General features: G+C 33.9%; 1 protein-coding gene across 2 annotated transcripts; it reads right to left on the bottom strand.

Moving 5' to 3' along the window:
* Positions 1-58: 58 nt before the first annotated feature.
* Positions 59-17,771, bottom strand: LOC106125961 (phosphoenolpyruvate carboxykinase [GTP]). Of its 2 annotated transcripts, XM_013323494.1 has the most exons (14): positions 17,614-17,771; positions 12,856-12,928; positions 7,498-7,597; positions 4,945-5,090; positions 4,531-4,715; positions 4,314-4,436; positions 3,728-3,877; positions 3,136-3,239; positions 2,650-2,863; positions 1,695-1,887; positions 1,164-1,362; positions 790-939; positions 491-688; positions 59-342 (listed from the first exon to the last, which is right to left on the bottom strand). In XM_013323494.1, the coding sequence occupies exons 2-14, from the start codon at positions 12,885-12,887 to the stop codon at positions 238-240; spliced, it is 1,899 nt and encodes a 632-aa protein (XP_013178948.1). In that variant the 5' UTR covers positions 12,888-12,928; positions 17,614-17,771; the 3' UTR covers positions 59-237. The 2 variants fall into 2 exon arrangements, with proteins under 2 accessions (XP_013178948.1, XP_013178861.1); XM_013323407.1 differs by lacking the exons at positions 12,856-12,928; positions 17,614-17,771 and adding an exon at positions 8,148-8,376.
* Between the last annotated feature and the right edge of the window lie 3,614 nt (positions 17,772-21,385).

Genomic DNA, 21,385 nt, shown 5'->3' with positions numbered 1-21,385 from the left:
AATTAACACAGCCACTGCATTTTTAATACGTGATTAAAATATCGATTTTTTTTTAATATTTTCTGATATTCATTTATTGCTTTTTAAGGATAAAAATATGTGATTGGCATATTACTATCTACTTAATTCTAATACTTATTTACTATATTGGAATGTTCGTATAAATAATATTTATGTACAAATTTTATTTAATGATTATAGTTTGAAGTTTCGTTCAGTTGTCTTTGGTTTATAAGTCTATGATTTCTCGATGTTTGTTCTTAATTTCTTCAATTCATCCCACATTTCGTTTGGCAAATCTTCACCTACTTCTTCCTTAAAGTATTTTTCTACTGCATCAGCCTACAAAAATAAAATTACATACCATAATGTAATTGCACCAAAATTATGTCACTCATAAAACCATAAATTATAGAGAAAGGCGGTAAATTGTGAATAATTTCATAAATACAATAATAGTTTTTTTTTAATTATAAATAAAAGAATATACCTCTTGCTTCCAGAAGTCTTTAGGGATGTTGAATAATTCCTTCATGTTAATATCTTCAAGGTTATCAGTATTCAGGGCTCCTGGTTTGGGCACGTAGCCCAACGGAGTCTCGACGTGGCAGGGCTCCTCATCACAGCGGCGGAGTACCCAGTCGAGCACGCGAGAGTTATCACCGAAACCAGGCCAGAGGAATTTGCCCTGAAATTAATTCTTGCTTAATAAAAATAATAAATCAAATTGTGTGCAATATCTTGAAAACCCTCTTTAGTGTTATTCCTTTCAATGTAGTATGCCTCTACCTGAGCGTCTTTCCGGAACCAATTGACATGGAAGATCTTTGGCATGTTGCGACCTGGCTGCGGCATCGAGAGCCAATGCTGCAGGTACTCCCCGAAGTTGTAACCAAAGAATGGACGCATTGCGAATGGATCGTGCATCACCACTTTACCCTATAAATAAAGATATACAAAAACTGCATTTAAATATCAAATCATCATCCGTTTTCCTACGGAGGGGATAAAATTAGAAATATAAAAGATCGATTTCACACTCCGAGTCGTAATATAGAAAATGTAATACCACAATTCTCCTTTCAAGACATAATTGAATGTGAAAAGCGAGGTATCGTATTTATCGTACTATTTCTTAATAAGTAGATAGCTGATCTACTTACGCTGTGTTCAGCTGCAGCAGTGGCCTCAGACCTCATTGTGGCCCCCATGAAGACACCATGCTGCCAGTCCCGTGCCTCCACTACAAGGGGCACACCCGCCGGTCTCCGTCCTCCCAGCAAGATGGCGGATATCGGCACACCTTCAGCGCTTTCCCACTGCCCGTCGATTATAGGACACTGTTCCGCTGGAGTGCAGAACCTGAAAACAAATAATACTTAATCGCGGGACCTAATTTTGCATTTGTACCTAACTTAAAGAAGACGAGGAAGAAGTATAATCCCAGATGGATTTTTAATGGCCAGATCGATCGTACATGTATACGTAGATGTATGAATGTAGAAGAATCGATGGAAGTACATGACCGAGCTATATGAAGGTCCATGGTCCCTGCCTAACCCTCTAGCTTGCGGGCGTGAGTTATATTGTTGTTAAATAAGGTTAAATTATGATAATGTAAATTTGACTGCAATTAATATAATATATGTAAAAGAGAATAAAAGTGCATAAGAAATTGATATATATAGACATACCGTGAGTTAGGATGGGCGGCTAACGTTTTCTTACTAGGATCCCAGGGCTGTCCCTTCCAATCGATCAGGCTCTCCGGGGCATTGCCCATGCCTTCCCACCACACACCACCGTCGCTCGTCTCAGCTACGTTAGTGAACACCGTGTCTTGGAATATGGACGCCATTGCTATTGGGTTTGTTGCCGTTGAAGTACCTTTACGACAAATAACTCAGTTAATATCGATGTTAGCTTATTTCTTAGTGGAGATTGCCGCACTCAGAGATACCTAATAGGTAATTCTTAACACAATTTAATTATATTTATCTTAATAAAAAGACAATGAATAGAGCAGGGACAACTAATCGATATGTAATCAAAGTTTTGTTCTCGATAATCGATATATCGTTTTGATCGACATATTAACTGGTATCGATATTTTTACAGTAATTTTTCTTCGCAGACATTGCCGCGGTAATCAACTAGTAACGATTATCAATATATTCAATGAAAACTATTATCTATGCACCAGTTTTATAAAGTGAGTCAAAGAACCTCTCATATGTCAAGACAGTGATCTTCCTGTGAAGGTTTCCGTCAAGTATTCGATAGTATGTCGATAAGGTTACACAAATGCTGTTTATTCTAATATTCTTTATAATCTGTTATATTTCTTCATATTTTTAATTTAAATAAAATAATAAGGAACTATTTAATAAATCCCTAAAAATTACTACCTAGATTGACATCAAAGTGAACACAAAAACACTTATTAGAAAAAAAACGTTTACTTCATTGTTTTTGTTCAATCAGACTTCTTGGGCTTACTTTATGGTAGGTTATAAGCAATTTTCTATGCTTTTAAATTGTTTTCATTAAGTTAATGAACAGTAAAGTTAATTTGTTTATACGTCATATAATTTCTTTTCAAATTTGAAATGGAAGTTATTGGGGCAAAATCATAATATTTTAACTCACCAGGTGCAACACCAAAGAATCCATTTTCCGGGTTAATAGCTCTTAATACTCCATTACTATCGAATTTCATCCAGGCAATGTCATCACCGACGCATTCCACTTTGTAACCAGGTAGAGTGGGCGTCATCATAGCTAAGTTAGTCTTGCCACATGCTGATGGGAACGCTGCCGCGATGTACCGCTTACGACCTTTTGGGTCTGTTATACCGACGATCTGAAAAATACAGTAGTGTTGAACGAATGATAAATGAATGACATAGACAAAAAGATAATCTATATAGTGTAGGTATTAAGAGGCTACATTAATTCTATACTCTATGTATCGATATTATATAATTTCGATGTACCCTCTGATTATTTTATATTCTACGTAGCAATCTATGCAACAAGTTTCAATAGTGTTTTTATAAAAAGTTAATAGTTACTACACTTCATCAACTGATGTATTTCTGAAGATAGTACATAATATATGTATGTTGTATTTACCAGCATGTGTTCAGCGAGCCAGCCCTCACGTCGCGCAAGCACGGAACCCAAACGAAGCGCGAAGCATTTCTTACCCAGGAGACTGTTACCACCGTAGCCGCTGCCTGTTCATACGTAAGTTAATTTACTAATCACTCCTATCGTGTTTCTTTAGTCAATCATCAACCTGCCCTTATCCCTGCTGAGGGTTGGCACAGTATATACTCCTCCATACATCGATCAGCCGTCATATCTGAATTCACTTCTTACGCATATCCTCTATCACACAATCCATCCATACTTTTTTAGCCTTGTTTCTTAAGTCAATCGAACATAACATCTTAAAGCGACTCACGACGGATATCAATAACTTTACTAGAAACAATAGAAAACTTATAATATATAATACATTGATTATATCCCTATAATATTCTAGAAAACAATACGAATCGAATATCACCTCGCCTATTATATCAGTCAAGCCCTTTTGGGGCTACAGGAGGTAGTTGTTTGAGTTTGGCTTTGGAGACAGACAAACAATCCGCGGAGAACATACATCATCTCTGTTTTTCTTGAAAGGAATGACAGGGATAGCAGATATAAATGATCTTACCATAGCTGACAATCTCATTGTCAGTGGGTTTGTGCAGTATTATAGTGCGTGAGGGGTCGCATGGCCAGCCTGGTGTGCCCGCTTTGCCCACCGCGTGCAAACATCGCACGAATTGTTCGTCTTTACGCAACAAGTCCAATACTGGGGCACCTGGGTAAAGATTTACTATGTGGTAAAATGCTGTAAAGAAATTTTGACGCACCAAAAGCCCATTACGTCTACATTCATCGTCAAATAATAGAATCCCTCTATTAAACTATTGTCAACAACCAATTACTATTACAAGCAAGAATTTATTCGAAATAGTAGAAATATAATTAATTCTTATACTTTTTAATTAATTGTTATATTGCTTATATTTTTCAAACGAAAATAGCTGGTCTTGACTAATATTATAAAGAGGAACGATTGGATTATTTGTTTGAATTGAAAAGGCTTCGAAACTACTGGACCGTTTTGAAAAATTCTTTCACTGTTGGGAAACTAAACTATACCCGGGTGATATAGCCTATATTTATTATTATATTTTATAATTCCGCACGGACGAAGTTGCGTGTTAGTTTTAAATAAAATTTATATTTCTTACCCATTCTAGTCATGACGCGCATTGAATACACGACATAAGGAGAGTCCGTCACTTCGACTCCAATCTTTGATAACGGAGAACCCACTGGACCCATGGAGAATGGGATCACATACATTGTGCGACCTTGGACATACAAACAGAACGTTTACATACATACAAGTGTACTTTATCCAAGTTAAAGTTGAAACGGGTTAGAAATTTACGCAACATTTCTCACCTCGCATACATCCAGGGAATCTCTCTGAGATCGCCTTTTCATAATCTATCGGTGTGATATAGTTGCCTAGAGCGGACTTCTGTCCGGCCCTGGCAGCGGGTACCACGTCACGCTCCTTGTCCGAGCAAATGAAGGTCCTTGACTCCACGCGGGCGACATCCGCGGGATCGGTGCGAGCTAACCAACTGTCGGAAAGTTTTTTTTAATGTCAGAAAAGAAAAGGATAAATCTTGTACTGCCAATAAGTAGCTGCTATTTATCTTAGTGTTAAAAATAATTTTCAGTCGTTCTACATGTCGGCTAGACTTTCTATAATCAAAATATACTTTTAAAGACAATAGGTGACGTAATATTTTAATACTTGTGTCTAACGATAAGCAACATATTGCTGTAAGACAGTATAGCACGACTTACCAGTTTTGATACTTGTGCAGTGGTCGCAACGTGCCCTGTTGCTGCATCAGCTGCAGCAACGCGGCCGCCTCTGCAGGGGAGCCGTCGCATACATGGACGTGTTCCGGCTCGCATAGTGACGCGCTTCGCTCAACGAAAGCACGAACCTATATCACAACAGGTAAGTACAATACAATACAATGGTAATGTTTACATTACAGGTCGTAAGAGTACGAATTAAAAAAAATCACTCAAAATTTTCACTTCATATGAATACAGAGATTTCCCGATAAGCAATGATTTTAATCTATTTTTAAATGCAGCCAACGAGATAAGCGAGTCTAAGAGACCGCGATATTTTTCTTGCAATATGGGACTTTAACCCAAGTTTTTTGCTTATGGGGGTTGTCCATCGGGACTGGATAATCTCTGGCTTAGAGGTTTCTCTCTTATCCAGGTTTGACTATAGTTTAATAAGATGAAAAAACATCAACAACAAACAAAGTTACACATACCATGCCTATGTTTAGTAGACAGGATAGAGAATAAACAGAAAAATGATATTTCAGAGTTTCTTCGAAGGAAACTTTTCTCTGAATAAAATTAGTTAGTATTAATAAATATCGACTAAGATAAACGAATTGGAGGAGAGTCGCACAAGACAGGCAACAATGGAAATGTTTAGATGCCAAGAGGCACACTGAGATTAGGGACATCTTATAAATTTCTCGTCAATAGCCTAATGGTTAAGGGTACGGATTTCCGACCACGAGGTCGGGGGTTCGAATCCCGCCATTCGACTATTGTAAACCATATCCTAGCACAAGCCTAGAGCTTAGTTGGAACGGTTAAAGAAATATTAGTAAATTTACAAAAAAAAACTGTTAATATTTTAATAAAAAAAAATTATGAATATCTGTAACTATATATTATAATATCAAATAATTTCAGAATAAAGGGCTATATTATTATTAAGTTAAACGAATTATAATCGAACCTGGATTAGCGACAGTCTGTTACATGTAGTATTTATATGAATGTCTTTGTTCGAAACACAATATTTCAATCGCTCAAACGGTATGGAATTTTTTTCTATATAACTAGTATTTGCTAAAAAAACTTTGTCTCCTTTTTTAGTACGTCGTTATCAATGCCAGTAACACTTATGTTTATTATTGCATCATAAGTTCTCTTTGTCTTTACTATATAAAAAGAACCGGTTGTTGGAAAATTATGGACCTACTCGCATAGCTTTTGCATAAAGAGATGTAAAATCCAGACATCATGAAATGTAAAAGTATTTGTGTTTTAAAGAAAAACATTTATTGCTTATAATATTCTGGAATAGCTGTCGCCCGTGACTCGACTGTGACGTAAAATAAAATATAATACAAGCCTATGTGTTCTTCCAGACTATGTTCTACATGTGTACCAAATTTCATTAAAATCCTTTCAGCCATCCCGGACAAACAAACATTCATCCATCCATCTAAATATTCGCATTTATCTTATATATGAAATTCTCGTATCACAATTTTCGTTCCCATACTCCTCCGAAACGGCTTGACCGATTTTCACGAAATTTTGTGAGCATATTGAGTAGGTCTGAGAATCGGCCATCATCTATTTTTAATCCCGCGCGGACGGAGTCGCGGGTGACAGCTAGTAACATTAGTAAGAAGTAAGATTTAGAACAAACAGCAGCGCATATTATGAAGGTAAATTAACATTTGACTCCTAACCTAATTAAAGAATTGTAATGAAACGTGTGAGTCAATATGACTAGTTCACGAACGTATCGAACTATACTTTGCCCCGGATTTCTTAATGATACTTACTATCTTAAAGGGGCCAATAAATGGACTATAGATATAAGGTCACAAGTTGACCGGGTCAAACTAGACAGTATTTGTATAGAATACAGTCGACGTACATTCGCTCTGAAGCGATTCCATGACGAACATTCCCTTTTTAACAGTGGTAGAGCCCGCTTTAACATCTTTGCACGAATTGGCCTGGCTCGCCCGGTGAAACACCACGACCATACAGAAGACGCGTCAAGTGGAAGCAATTTCGCGTTTCGTCTGATGAGTGTGCGTTCCGGAGGCCTTGTATAGTCCTCTTTCCCTTCCCACCCCTTCCGGATGAGGGGATGCATGGAAAGGGAAACTATTTTCTTTCTGTGCATCCTCTCCTCCGTCGATTAAAGGTAGGCAACGCATATGCAATTGCGAATCTCTATGGGCAACGGTCACTTCGCTATTTCAGCGGTTTCAGGTGGTCGCTCGCTCGTTATTAGTATTTTTTTATATCAAATGTTGCCATCTTCTGATATAAAAAAAAATAACTTCAAAAATGTATAGAACTGACAATAATTTTCGATAGGTCACGTGATTGTCGCGCGTCAGATCCATACATTTTTGAAATGCAATATAGAACGCTTCAGAGCGATTACACTTTGTTTAGCCAGCCTTGTCTGAACATAAGTTTGCCCGAATAGTTTCTAACAGCCTTATGTGTGTGCCGACTTGTTTTATGAGTAAAATAGTAGTAGCATTGAATGTGTTAACCTACCTTTGGTGTGAGTGCGGCTAATTGAGGACTCGGCTTGATAGTTCCTCGTAGCGCTGTTTGATGAGCGGCCCGACTGCATCCCAGTGCCACTTGCGCGCATCTGTTGATAACAAAGAGTAATAAATCAACTTAATTTTATCATGTTCTTTTTAACATTTGCGAGACCATTTGCCTTTTTTCATGAGGTTGTTTTAAATAGACTTGAGGGAGTTTTATATTGGAAATATTTTAATTGCGATTTCAAAATTAACCATAATAAAATAAATGAAGAGAATCTGTCTGGAACTACTAGTATTTAAAGAGGAAAAAGATTTTTTTTTTGCAAATATATGTCTTAAATCAAATATTATAAAATTAAATATAAATAAAGAAATGGAACACTAAGCTACGAATTTAATTTCAAACAAAGACTTTTCTTTGTTCATTGCAATTAAAAAGTTCTTTTACAAATTCTTGAATCATTATTTTATTGTTATATTGCTATTGCGAGCGATAATTTTTTTTATATTTCTTTTTTTTTAATATTTTAATTGTATAAAATTGTTACTAATAATATTATTATATAAATAGGATATTTAGCTATAAATATAAAATTTATAAAATTAAAAATACATTTTTACAAAATATATTAAATTAAAAAATATACTCACTCCGCGACTTTCTTGACGTAGTTTTCAGGCACAGTGTTAAAGTGCAACATTTTTAATACAAACATTAATTGTAATAATTTAAATAGTACTCTAACTAAATTAATAAATATTTAGAAAATAGTTAAATGTAAATTTTATCACAATTACTAAAGCTAGATAGAAATAAAAGCCATCTATAATATTTTAAAATAGTAAATCTAACACCCATTTAATAACAACGTTACGAAATGCGTTTTCAAACGTTATGGCAACATTAGCAAAGCGCGCGTAATATATGAGAGGACCGGTAAAATGGCGGCCGCTGATTGGTTGGAAATAAAGGCGGGTCATCTACGTGTCAAAACAAAGATACGTCACATAATGGAGAGGCTTGTTGTTTCAACTTGTATTATTATTGGAGAATGACATGTACAAATCAAGGTGAAATTTTATTGGTATATTTCATCAGTTACTATCCAAAGCTCAAGGTACGATTGCGTCATCCTGATTTTAGAAGGGTTACAATTTCGTCTTACTGCCACGTGCAGAATAGTTAAACTTTTAATTAACCAATCCCTTAATATTTATCTTACTATATCTCTATTAAGAGACTGCCTTTGAAAGCCTTTTAAATTTATACGAATGTATCTATATTATGTGTTTTTATTGTTATTTTTTCGAGGATTAAAGAGGTTTACAAGTTTTAAAAAATATTTTGGTATTTATAAGCATGACATTTACGCATGTTATGTAATACGTTTTGGTATAAATAAATATACATTAAATAATTCGTAACATCCTGGTTCATCGAATAGGCACAAAACTTGTTATCCATCTTGTTTTTAAAAATGTATTAATAAACCATAGACAAATTAAAATGTAAATGACAGTTTACGTCTTTAAGCAAGCTGTAAATATTAAAAAGTTACCAACAATTTATAAATGAAATATTGACCTTTATACTTTGAATTTTTTACGTTTAGCTAAGAAAATTATTCTATAAAATAGCTGTCGCACGCGACTCCGCCCGCGCATTTAAAAAAAAAGTATTAGTAGCATATGTTATGTTCTACATCTATGCCAAATATCAGTGAGATTCAAGCAGCCGTTCTAGAGATATCTTCAAACATTTGCATTTATACTAGTAAGATTAAATATAAAAAACGGTCTTTACAGACAGACGGACGACCAACAAAGTGATCCTATAAGGGTTCCGTTTTTTTTCCGAGGTACGAAACCCTAAAAATGGCAAGCTTAAATATTTTAAGGTTAAGTTTTTATCATAAATGTTTATTAGTAATTACCATTATTCAATATCAATTATCTAGTGAATTTAATTTGATAAATCGCGTAAAAGCAAAACACTTACATTTTCATCACCGATAACGATTAGGTGAGGGTTAAACTAACTTTATTTATAGTATTTATTACGTCATTTATCAATGATTTGTTTTTTTTATAACATTAACTGGATCATTCTTTGTACAATGGAATTGTTTGTACGTGTTCTTTGTGGAGCCAAGTTGTCAGGAATTTATTCTGCTGCCCACACGTAAAATAGCTATGTTGTAATATTGTGAAGTAGTATCCAATTACAAACTAATCATGGGTTTCTGAGACTAAAATCTCTATCTCGTCTTTGACAAAATAGAAATAACAATATGATTTAAACGGGGATTTTGATCTAGAAACCCATAGTAAGTGAAGTCATTTTGTTTATGATGTAAAAACAAATTTGGTGGTGCGGCAGTTCCCTGCCGAGGCGAGTACTGCCTAATACTATTTTAGTCAGTTATATGTCACTATTAAGCCGATGTCTTGTGAATATTATAGATCTAGCTGTCGCCCGCGACTCCGTCTGCGCGTGACCATAAAATAGATAGTACGATTGTCAGATCTAAAGATTTCATATGTATATTCAGTACATATAAATTTTTTATGAAATTTTATATGGACAGAATATACATATAAAATTTCATAAAAATCGGTAAAGCCTTTTCGGAGGAGTATGGTAACTAACATTGTGACATGAGAATATTATATATTACAGCTAAGTACGTTTATTATTACGAGTTTTCTTAATTCTTTGTTGACGCCACAGGTGGTTCGAAGGTTACGGGTGTGGCGGTAAAGGTAATCGCACATAACAAAGCGGGTGCGGAAACTGATTAAATAAATAATCATGATGTTTTTCAAGCCTAATTAAATTTCATGTAACACATAAAAGGCGTGTAAGTTAGACACTTTCCTACAATTTTTGCGCAATTTGGTTCCCGAGTTTTTATACTTGTCTCTTTATTTTCTGTGGCTAAATACACTTCGTGTGAAAGCCAAAAAAAAATAAGACACTAACCGAAGCGCATTCAAGCGTTTGTTTTATTATAAGAAGCGTTAAGTTTGTTGTTTCTGTCTACCCTTTCTCAACGTACGTATCATATTGATGGTTACTTTATACTAGAAAATCTGTTTTTTTTTAAATTCTCTATGCTGTAAATCGCTTTCGCTTAGTAATGTATCATAAGCTTTAAACGAGTTTCGTTGTTGAGTGAGCGGGTTTAATTCCACGTGATTGAACCAGGAAGATATTTCACTATACATTCACCTTTACGACCATAAACTATCACTTTTTTTTTTGTTAATAATTAAAAATCAATTACAATCTGTAACACTCTTCCTTATTAGTTAAGTGTAAATGGTACTTAAATAGTTTATTGTGCAATTTAATTAATTTTGCAATTATTTTTAATATATAACTAAGTATATAACGGTTATGTTAGATATTTACACGGTTTACACGTTCATTTCGACTTTATGTACAAAGTATTAGAAAAATTAACCTATAAATATAACCAAGGACAGACAATCAATTCCGCGATAGACAAGACATAATATACCGGGTTCGCGACCTAATAGAGACATCTACATCCATGATAAACAATTTGTACGGTTTCGTTATTTTCCCGGCGACGCCATATTGATCAGACATATAACAATGCGCGGGAAGCATAAGAGTTATCTAAAGTTAACGAGGATTAAATGAAATGCACTCTAAGTAAGATTTTTTTTAATTCTTAAACGTTGCGATGACACGAGTATTCACATATAGTCATACCCCTCATTCTCTTTGAAAAAAAAAAGAAAAAATAGTATGTGTCAATACCTGGCATAATGCCAGTTTGATTTAAAAACTAACCTCTATAGATAGACAGGCTATACCTCTTTGTATTTTGTGCCTATTTGATTTTCGCCCTTTTGTCGCTGACGGTTGCAGTCAATAGCGGTGGTGAGGATTCAAACTAATTAAATCTATTAATTTCTAAAGATCAGTTAATGTAAAAACTGTTTAATTTTGTTTATAGTTTGTTTTATAATATATACTTATCAAATATATTTGGGCAATTTCCAAGATCATATCGACCGGGTCACACGTAATGTAAATATTGGCAGATTCAACAAAGTTATATATGCCAGTCATTGTCTTTATGTTCCATATCATTGATTTCCTGTTTTTATTTTTAACACGTTGAGCGCCACGTCAGCCATCGGTGGCTGACACTAGATTTTCTGTTTAGGTCGCGCCAACTATAGGTGTCTGACAGCGTGTAACATGAGAACTATAAAATTTTACACTATTTTGCGTTAAAAATGTAAACTATTTTGTACTGCGATTGGAAACATTGGCCCTTTAATACCAGTGCGTATAAGCGCTCGTGGCGTGAACGGGATTGTCTTAGAAATACGCGTGGCGCTCAACGTGTTAATCTATAATATAAAACCAGAACTATTCGAATTCTAGAAACTATTTAAATGACATATTGTATATTTATTAGAGCTGGTAATATTATTTGCTATACGATTGCAATAAAACAAAAATTATCGCACATTTTCGATTGTTTAATTTTTAAATTATAAACACCATAGAGGTTATACTAACAAAAAAAAGAAAAACAAATAACAAGTGTTAGTGTAAGAGCTAATAATGTCAAAGGTTGGTAATAATTGTAATAAATATAGAGATAAGCGCATAGTTGCCGACTGAGTGCTGATGAAATAGGGGCGTGGAGGCCGGGCCTCCGCGCGAACTTTGCAACCGGTTGATAGCAGTTAAAGTACGGTTTCACTACGCGAATTTAAGAAGCTAAAATATACACGCGAATACGGTTTTCGAATATGTACAGTATCAGTTGTTTTTCTTATACTAAAGATCATTTTCGAGATAATTAACTAATTTTAAATAAGATGGGTGCAGTTTAGGTTGTTAGGGGTTTGAGGTTAAGGTTTTTAAATATCCATAAAGTGCCAGGATTTATTAAAAACAGTTCACAGGTGATAAAAAGTGATTTAAATAACAGATAATCATCCATCTCTTGAAGCCTTAAGTAGAATAGACCTATAGTTTTGCAGATTGACTATTACGACACGATCGCAGATCGACTTTTCATTCGTCTTTTGCAAAATATTCGCACGAACATTCGCTCGTTTAGTGAAAATACAAACTACGTCATCATGACACGTATTTCAACGTACTCTGCCATTATGAACTTTAACAACGACATTTAATTTGTTATTTATAGATGTGATACTCGTTTTTGAATTTTATTAATTGAGATTAAAACTAAAGCAAGTCTTCATAAAATGTCAACATATTTGACCAATGTAACTGTGCCCTTAATATGCTGTTACACACTCCTCTATAAAAAAAAAACATTAAAAAGGTCGTATAACTTACTTTTTTGTTAACCTCGTCAATATGAGCACCATTTTTACAATCTTGTATCTGCTATCGTTTGTTCAATTAATTGCTGAAACAAAAGAAAAAAAAGTATTTTTAAATATTCAAAGATTAATAATTTCCTAGGCCGCTTACAAACGGACGGGGTTCACGATTTGCTAGTAACGTACTGATAGAAACTTCAGTTTCCATGGCACGAAACAAAACAGAGATCGTTGACAAAATGTTTTCGCGGTGTAAACCTACGGGAAAACATTTCATCAAACAAAATTAATGTCACTCATCATCAGCTCACTATACGTCTCCACTGAAGGGCTCGTAGCCTACCTTAAATTAAGGGTGACTAGGCCTTAGTCAACCACGCTGGCCCCGTGCGGGTTGGTTGACTTCACACACATATCTTTGAATTTCTTCTCAGATATGTGCAGATTGCATCACGATGTTTTCCATCACCGTAAGAATGTCTACTCATCCAACTAATAATCAACCAAACTTCCTACTTGACTTGTTTCTTGCTATTATTATTATAAAAAAAAACTTTAATTTCCAATGCAAATTAGTAATTTATCACATCTGTTACATTTGTGTTTTTATAGAAATCAAGGTCTCACTTCAACTTGGTAAATTGAAGATACAATCTTAGAATAAAATGATAAGATACGATAAAATATCAAACACTTCGCTTTATTTACATTACGACTAACTTTTAAGATATTAGGTAAATTATGACTTGCTTTAAATTATTATAAAAAAAAATTTCATTCTACATCTATTTAAAAATTTTAATAACATTAGATATCTTGTCATGACTATTTAAAAAAAACAAATTAAAAAAAAAAGGTGTCCACACGAATAGGAATTGTAGTGATCTTTTTTAATATTAAATTTGTGGTCTTTCTATATATTTTTTTTGCAGTAAATTATTATTATTGCCAAAGGCAACATTTACTATATCTAACACACTAACACGACTTTCATCGTGTTAGTTACACTATTTATAACTCAAGAACGGCTTTACCGATATGCCTGAAAAATGGGGAGGAGGTAGCATAGAGTCAGGAGACGGACATAGGATACTATTTATTCATTTTTTAAAAATTGAATTTATACCTTGAAGACCTGTTTTTTATTTAACTTACTAATATTATAAATGCGAATGTTTAGATGTGATGTGGATAGATGTATGGGTGGGCTACACTAATTAAGTTTTTTATATATCCACGCGGACGGAGTCGCGGGCGATAGCTAGTTTATGATAAAACTGTAAAATACCTGTCACTTTCAAGTTATAAAAAGTAAAATTACGAAAGTTGTTTTAGGTCAGTTACACTCGACTTACAAGTTTGTCTTTATGTTTCATACAGTTTTACAATATCTTGTTTACTTTTAATTTATTTAAAACAATTATGCATTGATCGGAATAACTATAGATATTTCTTACTAATATTATAAATGCGAATGTTTGAATGGATGGATGGATAGATGTTAGAAAGTATCTCCAGAACACGCTAAGATTTGGCTACTTATTACGTCTTGTTTTAATTCTATGCGGATGGAGTTGCAGGCGATAGCGATTATAATGACATTTGGAAAATTGACTCTTAACTAGACATATGAAAAACTCTATCTGTAGGTTACATATCTATTAATAAAACCTTATCAAATGATGAAGTGTACTTTTACAAAGTGTCGAAATAATATCGAAATATACAAGAGAATTTGACAAATAAAAATTGAACGAAGTACACTATTTGACGGTAACATTAGGCATCAGCTTTGCTAAGAAACAAAGGTTACGAAGATCCCTGCTTTATTCTGTCTTGTGTAAGAAAACGTGACTTTCTTTACATAAACAAACAACACACGACAAATCATCCGCAATGCATTGACGTCAACGCGGATATTATCGTACGTCATTTGTTGCGTTCTCTATTCTTATTATTAAAGAAACCAAGCGTTAGATAAGTGAACGATCCGTCACTGAAACCTCAATAATGTGACACGATAATAGTTAATGGATACTTCAATATACAAAGGTTACGTTTACCTTAAAGACCGCTACACACATTACGTTTTATTTCGACTTTAGGCAAAACTGAGAACATTGCAATTTAACTGACAGACTGGACAGTTGGACTGTTCAGTTAGAATTTTGTAATAAAGGTGTGTAGCAGGCTTTATTTTCCGTTTGCGTTGCTTCCGATTTTATGCCATTTTGTAGACATAAAAAGCAAACAATCATAAGTTAATCTGATTTTATTAAATAATAGCTCCAATAAAACTTAAAGCAGTACAGATAAATCTAGATTTATCAAGATAGAAATTCTAGAGATATCTATCGGACTGAATAGTTTAGGCATTCAATAGTCACTGCTTAATATTCTAGAACCATAAGCGAAAGTCGAATAGATTAACAAATTATTTAAAATCATGTTGACTTTTAAATCGAAAATAATGATCGTAAGAACCAAGATAATAATTGTGTGATTACGTCAAATCGAAATACGTCTCTGTCTACCCCTTTGTGATTATAAATAGAATATTATGTTTGCATTACTAAAGCAATGTTCCTTAAGTATGCGCTACAATAAACTAGATCGCAACAACTCCGTGGGGGTCGAAAGAGAGCATCTTATCTGAAGGTCCTCACTATCAAGTCTCGTTGGCATATTACATCATGCTTTTATATCTCATATCTTCGTAATGCTGTAAACAACAGTCTGATTTAGATCGAGTGTTTTTAGTAAATAAGTTTGTTTTGATTTTCTTCGTAACGATGACCTTCATAATATTTCCAATAAGTGTAATATAAAATATTATTGCAGTGTTTAAATATGCAAAAATATTTTAACTTGGTAAACTGGATGCATTATCTTTTAGTCCTAATCCAAGATACATATATTTCGACCATAGACAAAGTGCACATTTTTCTAAAAGTTTGGTAAATTACGAAATGTTTTTGATAAAACACTTTTATGCAAGACTTGTCTTACTAATATTATAAATGCGAATATTTGAATGGATGGATGTTTAAAGGTATCTCAGAACGGCTGCATCGATCTTGCTGAAATTTGGTATAGATGTAGAATATAGTCTGGAAGAACATAGGCTACTAATTATTATTTTTCCATTCCCTGCGTACAGAGTTACAGGAGAGAGAAAGTTATTATATAATTTCCTTTTATTATATCTTATAATTTTCATAAAATAACATAATAGTTGACATACATCTGTTTACTTTATTCAAGAATTGAAGAGTACTTTATTGTTTTGCTATATTTTGTCTTTTTAATAGATTCTTGTAATGCACAAACAAACTTGTTCAATTCTATATTGAATCTAATAGTTATAAGCCAGCCTGACAAACTAAGCCGGTAAAAACCAGACCAAACAACTTGACTGGTAAAAACTGGTGCTGATCCAGGTTCTGATGAAACAAATAGTTTGTTGCCCACACTACAAGATTATTGTCACTTTTTGTTACCGTCGCTGTCGCCCGCAACTCCGTCCGCGCGGAATTAAAAAAAAACATAATTAGTAGCCTATGTGTTCTTCCAGACTATGTTGTGTATGTATGCCTAATTTCATCCAGATCCGTTCAGCCGTTCTAGAACTATCTTCAAACAAACATCCATCTAAACATTCGCATTTATAATTTTGTCCGACTATGGGAACACCGATGTGATTGTTGGCTCACTTTGTGAAGGATACTAAGTCATACTGGTTTAGAAATACCGCTGAAGAGTAGGGGGACTGCGTAGGAGGAAATTCCTTAAGAACGGCACTATTGCGAAATGCCAGCCATCCAGGTGTTGTGGAAGTTCCCTGACCTTGGTTCTTGAAGTGTAGTGAAATCAATATTTTGTCGACTCTAATCCGAGACGTTACGTATGCAGGCTACAATGGCTTACGAAAGGCTTCTTTTAATTCTAAATGCATCGCTTTATAGTTTATAGTTACCGAAATTGTCCGGTTTATTATCTTATTTAATTTTTTCGATCGACTCTCAAATATTTTACCATCTTTCTACTGTAATTGTGATCTTTATATTGGTTAAATTTGAAACAAATCGATTCAAAATACAGTGCATAAGCAAAAAATGTTTCGTAAACGAATATTACTTTCGTTAAACAAACCGGAAGTTAAAATTAACTGTTAATCGTAATTAAATGTAATTATTTACTAATTGCTCGTTAAATGTTGATATAATTTTGACATTCAGCGGTATTTAGCTTCGGAAAGACAGCTGCAAGGATAAATATTGAAGAACGGTCGTATAAATGTTTTGGAATTGAAGTTATTGTTAAAGTTTTAAATGTTATTATAACGAATTTTGATAATATTTAATTATTAGTCATGGAGGGGATTAATATAAGTTCGTATTTCGACCAATAGGGCAACTAGTAGTATTAGGGCAACTAATATTTAACTGTCAATATCAATTAAGGCATAGATAATAGTGTGTCCCGTTGTTTGTAAACATTATTTACTCTATGGTTATAGTACTGTACTGCAGCAAACGGGATTTGAAAGTGGGTAAAGAATGGAAATTAAAACGCTCTACTTATTCTACATTTCCTTCAATGCAACGAATAATTTAAATTAATCAATCGCTATAAAGTGACTAAGGAAATAAAAAAAAAACTTTTTTCAACTCGACGACGTAATTTTTTTTAATTAATTTAAGAATACTGGCATGTTACAATTTCTGCATCAAGCCATATTTATTATGAAAAAAAAACAATACAAACTTACCGCGTCTGTCAATCGGCCAGTCAACTCAGGCTGGTGTTCACGACTAGTAAAGTCCCCTGGATATACTCGTTTCGCTTGACATATAGTTTCCCGCGCAAAGATAATAAGCGCGGAGAGACGTGGTGCGTACGTAAATGTCGATTGCACACTGACTTGTTATTTTCCATTCGAGATGGTCGAAAAAATCTGTCTTGCTATCACCAAGCTATCGAAATAATAAGATTGATGTGAAGGTCAAGATTTCTTTGACAAAATCATCAATCGATCGAATCCTATTGTTTTTACTACGGAATAAAACGAGTTATAAATAGTGCTGCGTGTTACTGAACGAGATGCGATCGACAGTGAACAAACTACAAAACATTCTAAAGGTTTCAATTATATTTCTAAAATACGCATAACTATCACACCGTTAACCAAGAGGTATGAACAGACAGACGAATACAAAGGAACATATGCATTTATTTGAGAAGATTTTTCATTTAATTTCGTACTAAACTTTGTGTCCCAATAATTCTACAATTTAATAGAAGTTTTGTGTTATTACCAAGGTACGTAGTTATTCACGAAATCATTTCCGTAGAGATTATGAATATATTGTAATTCATTATCAACGTATTTTTAAATGTTTTTAATAACATTGTTATAGAAATTTGAAACACAAACACAAAATATATTGCGAATGTCTTTCGTCATTCGTAAATATAAAGAGATGGACAATATTGTAATTAAATGAAATGACGTATTTATTTACAATGTAAAAGTATAAAGATATTTGTAAGCACGTCAAAACAATGTGATAGTAAAATTGTACTTTGATTTCAAATGATTCAATCACTACTTCTGTTATTCTGTGAAATTCCATTATAAATGTCTCCTGTTATAAATTGAATATCAACTAATAAACAAATGAATAGCAGACATTATATCATCTCACTATATTGATATTATAAATGCGAATGTTTAGATGAATAGAATGTTTGTTAAAAGATCTCCAGTACGGCTGCATGGATCTCGTTTATGGCATACAGTCTGGAAGAACACATAGGCTGCTAATTAGTTTTTTTTTAATCCCGCGCGTGAGAAGTCACGGGCTACAGCTAGTAGAGAATAAGAGAGTTGTTTTTTTATGCAAACAGTAAAGTATCTCTACATTGTTCCATGTCTAATGTATGGAGTAGTTTCTGTATAGTGCAGTTAGTAACAAATATATATAGTAATATAAAATAAAAATTATGTTTCTCGTACATTTTTATTTGATTTGCTGTTAAAATGAATATCAGAATGTTATCGAGGCCGATAGCTTTGTGAAATTAAAGATAAGATATTTGTTATTTCCTTTATCCATTGTAAAGTTAATGTAATATAAATTGATTTATTTATTAAAAAGATTTATAAAAAAAATCAAAGATTCGTTGCAAATACTGCTTTTTTTATATCATAAGGTAGCAAACGAACGAGCGGCCACCTGAAATCGCTGAAGTAGCCAAGTGACCGTTGCCCATAGACATACGCAATTGCATATGCGTTGCCTACCTTTAATCGACGGAGGAGAGGATGCACAGAAAGAAAATATTTTCCCTTTCCATGCATCCTCTCATCCGGAAAGTCCACTTCCACTTCCCATCCTTTCTTTATAAGAAAAGGGTGGGAAGGGAAAGAGGACTAAATTAGGCCTCCGGGACGCACACTCATCAGACGAAACGCGGAATTGCTTCCAATTCACGCCTGTTATCTGTGTGGTGGTGGTATTTCACCGGGCGAACCTGGCCAACTTGTGCGAAGATGTTAAAGCGGGTTCTACCACTCTTAAAACTCTGCTTCTAAAATGTCACCGTAAAATTATGAACCGTTTTCAAATCACTAATTTATTTATTCATCAGCTCACAATACGTCTCCAGTAAGGGACTAGGAGCCTACACTAAGTTAGGAGTGACTGGACCATAGTCAACCATGCTGGCCCAGTGCGGCTTGACTTCATGTGCAGGTAGCAAGATGTTTTCCTTCACCGTAAGAACGTCGGAAATAAAATAAAAAACACGTTGATACATGGTGGGATTCGAAACCCAGGACCTGCAGATTACAAGTCATATGCTTAACCCCTGAGCCATCGACACTGTTCACTAAAGGTGAACGGTATGTAACAACTACATTGTTAGTCTATTTATAAAATGGAATGTTAAAGAGCCGAGGGTAGCCAAGATTACGTTGACATTGTGTAATGCACTGGTGGATGAGTGAATAGATATAGTGTGTAATGTGCTTTATCCAGTCATTTACCGATTTCTGAGACCAAAATCTCTGTATAAAACATATCGTCCCTGTCATTATGTTTGACAAAACAGAGGTAAGAATATGTTCCAAACGGCGATGATTTTTGTTGGTCTCAGAAATCGACGGTATTAGAATTCAAATATGTATATCTGTTCTTAGGTATTAAGGTTTAGTTATCTGTATGGAGAAGTATTCAATCATCATCACAGACTATTATCTTATAAAACGCATGACAACCGCAATAGATGAAATATTGTGCAATACTGCTTGCATGTTGATGCAGGGGAATAAAGACTATATATATCTCAAATAATAACGGACAACATATGTTGAATGTAGAATAATTCAAAGATTTGTATTTTGTTTTCAAATAAGTATTATGCCTTCCTTTAATAAAACAGTGGGTGTTTGTGGAGGTTTGCCTTTATTAGTCGAAATAGCAGTTATTTATAATATTTACTTTGCTATTTATTTTTGACAGGCGCTTTAATTTTACACTGCGATTAAATTTCTTTGTTTTGTCAATTTTGTCTTTGAAATGTGAAACATATTAAAGATAACGGTGTAAATGATTGACACATATAAATTATTAATATAAGAAGTCTTTCGAATTTGTGTCTATCTTTCAAATATATGTAGATAAATGTTAAGAAACTCTTTGAGAGCTTGTAAATACATAAATAACCGCACACAATGGTAGGTGGGACAAAGGACAAGTAGCGCCATATGTCCGCTCGCACGCTATTGTGTGGATACTGCACGCTGGCAAAGGGCTATCCGATCAAAGGAATTTATTTATATGTTTGGGAACATATTGTACTGTGACCATTAAGTTTTTGTTTAGTTCGGGACTCTTTTAGTGAGCTTGTGCTACCAAAACTTTTCGCATTAAAACATCTTGAGATCTGATCAAAGATAATAAAATGACATTCCTTTATCATTGTTTGAGCATGCATTTAACATAAGCAGTGTTTTAATTATTTGTAAGTGTGTTTTTAAGACTAATTATTCGGTTATAGAATAGTTATAGTTCACTGACTTTGCACTTAAATTTATGTATATTGTATTTATGTAGAAACGTAAGCTTAAAAACACAACAGACAGTCGGGTTGATGTTCTTTTTATAGATTTAAACTCAAAGTATTTGTAATCCCTCTATTCTTTCGATTTCTATTCACAAGTCCGATTCATAAATCCACGCCTACTTTCCGCCAATCGCTTGAATTGCGCAGGACAGATACAAAATATTTTCATATAAAAAGGTACGTTTGCGTTTATCTTGCAAATATCTTCTGGAACTCTCGCGGGATGTTTGAAATTTAGTGATAGTGATATTTTAAAAGGATGACATATGATGTGAATTTGTTTATGAAATTGTCTTCGATTTAATTTTGTTCAGTTAATTTGAAAACTTCCAATATGATGTTTCCGTGCAGGCAAGCATTATTTTTAATAAAAATACCAAAATAACTTACGAAAACTAATTTTTGAGGGGCCC

Source organism: Papilio xuthus, unplaced genomic scaffold, assembly GCF_000836235.2.
Source record: "Papilio xuthus unplaced genomic scaffold, Pxut_1.1 DF829758.1, whole genome shotgun sequence".
In the NCBI taxonomy this organism is placed as follows: domain Eukaryota; kingdom Metazoa; phylum Arthropoda; class Insecta; order Lepidoptera; family Papilionidae; genus Papilio; species Papilio xuthus.
Note: the sequence above shows the minus strand (reverse complement) of the source record. Positions and strands in the feature narration are given on the sequence as shown.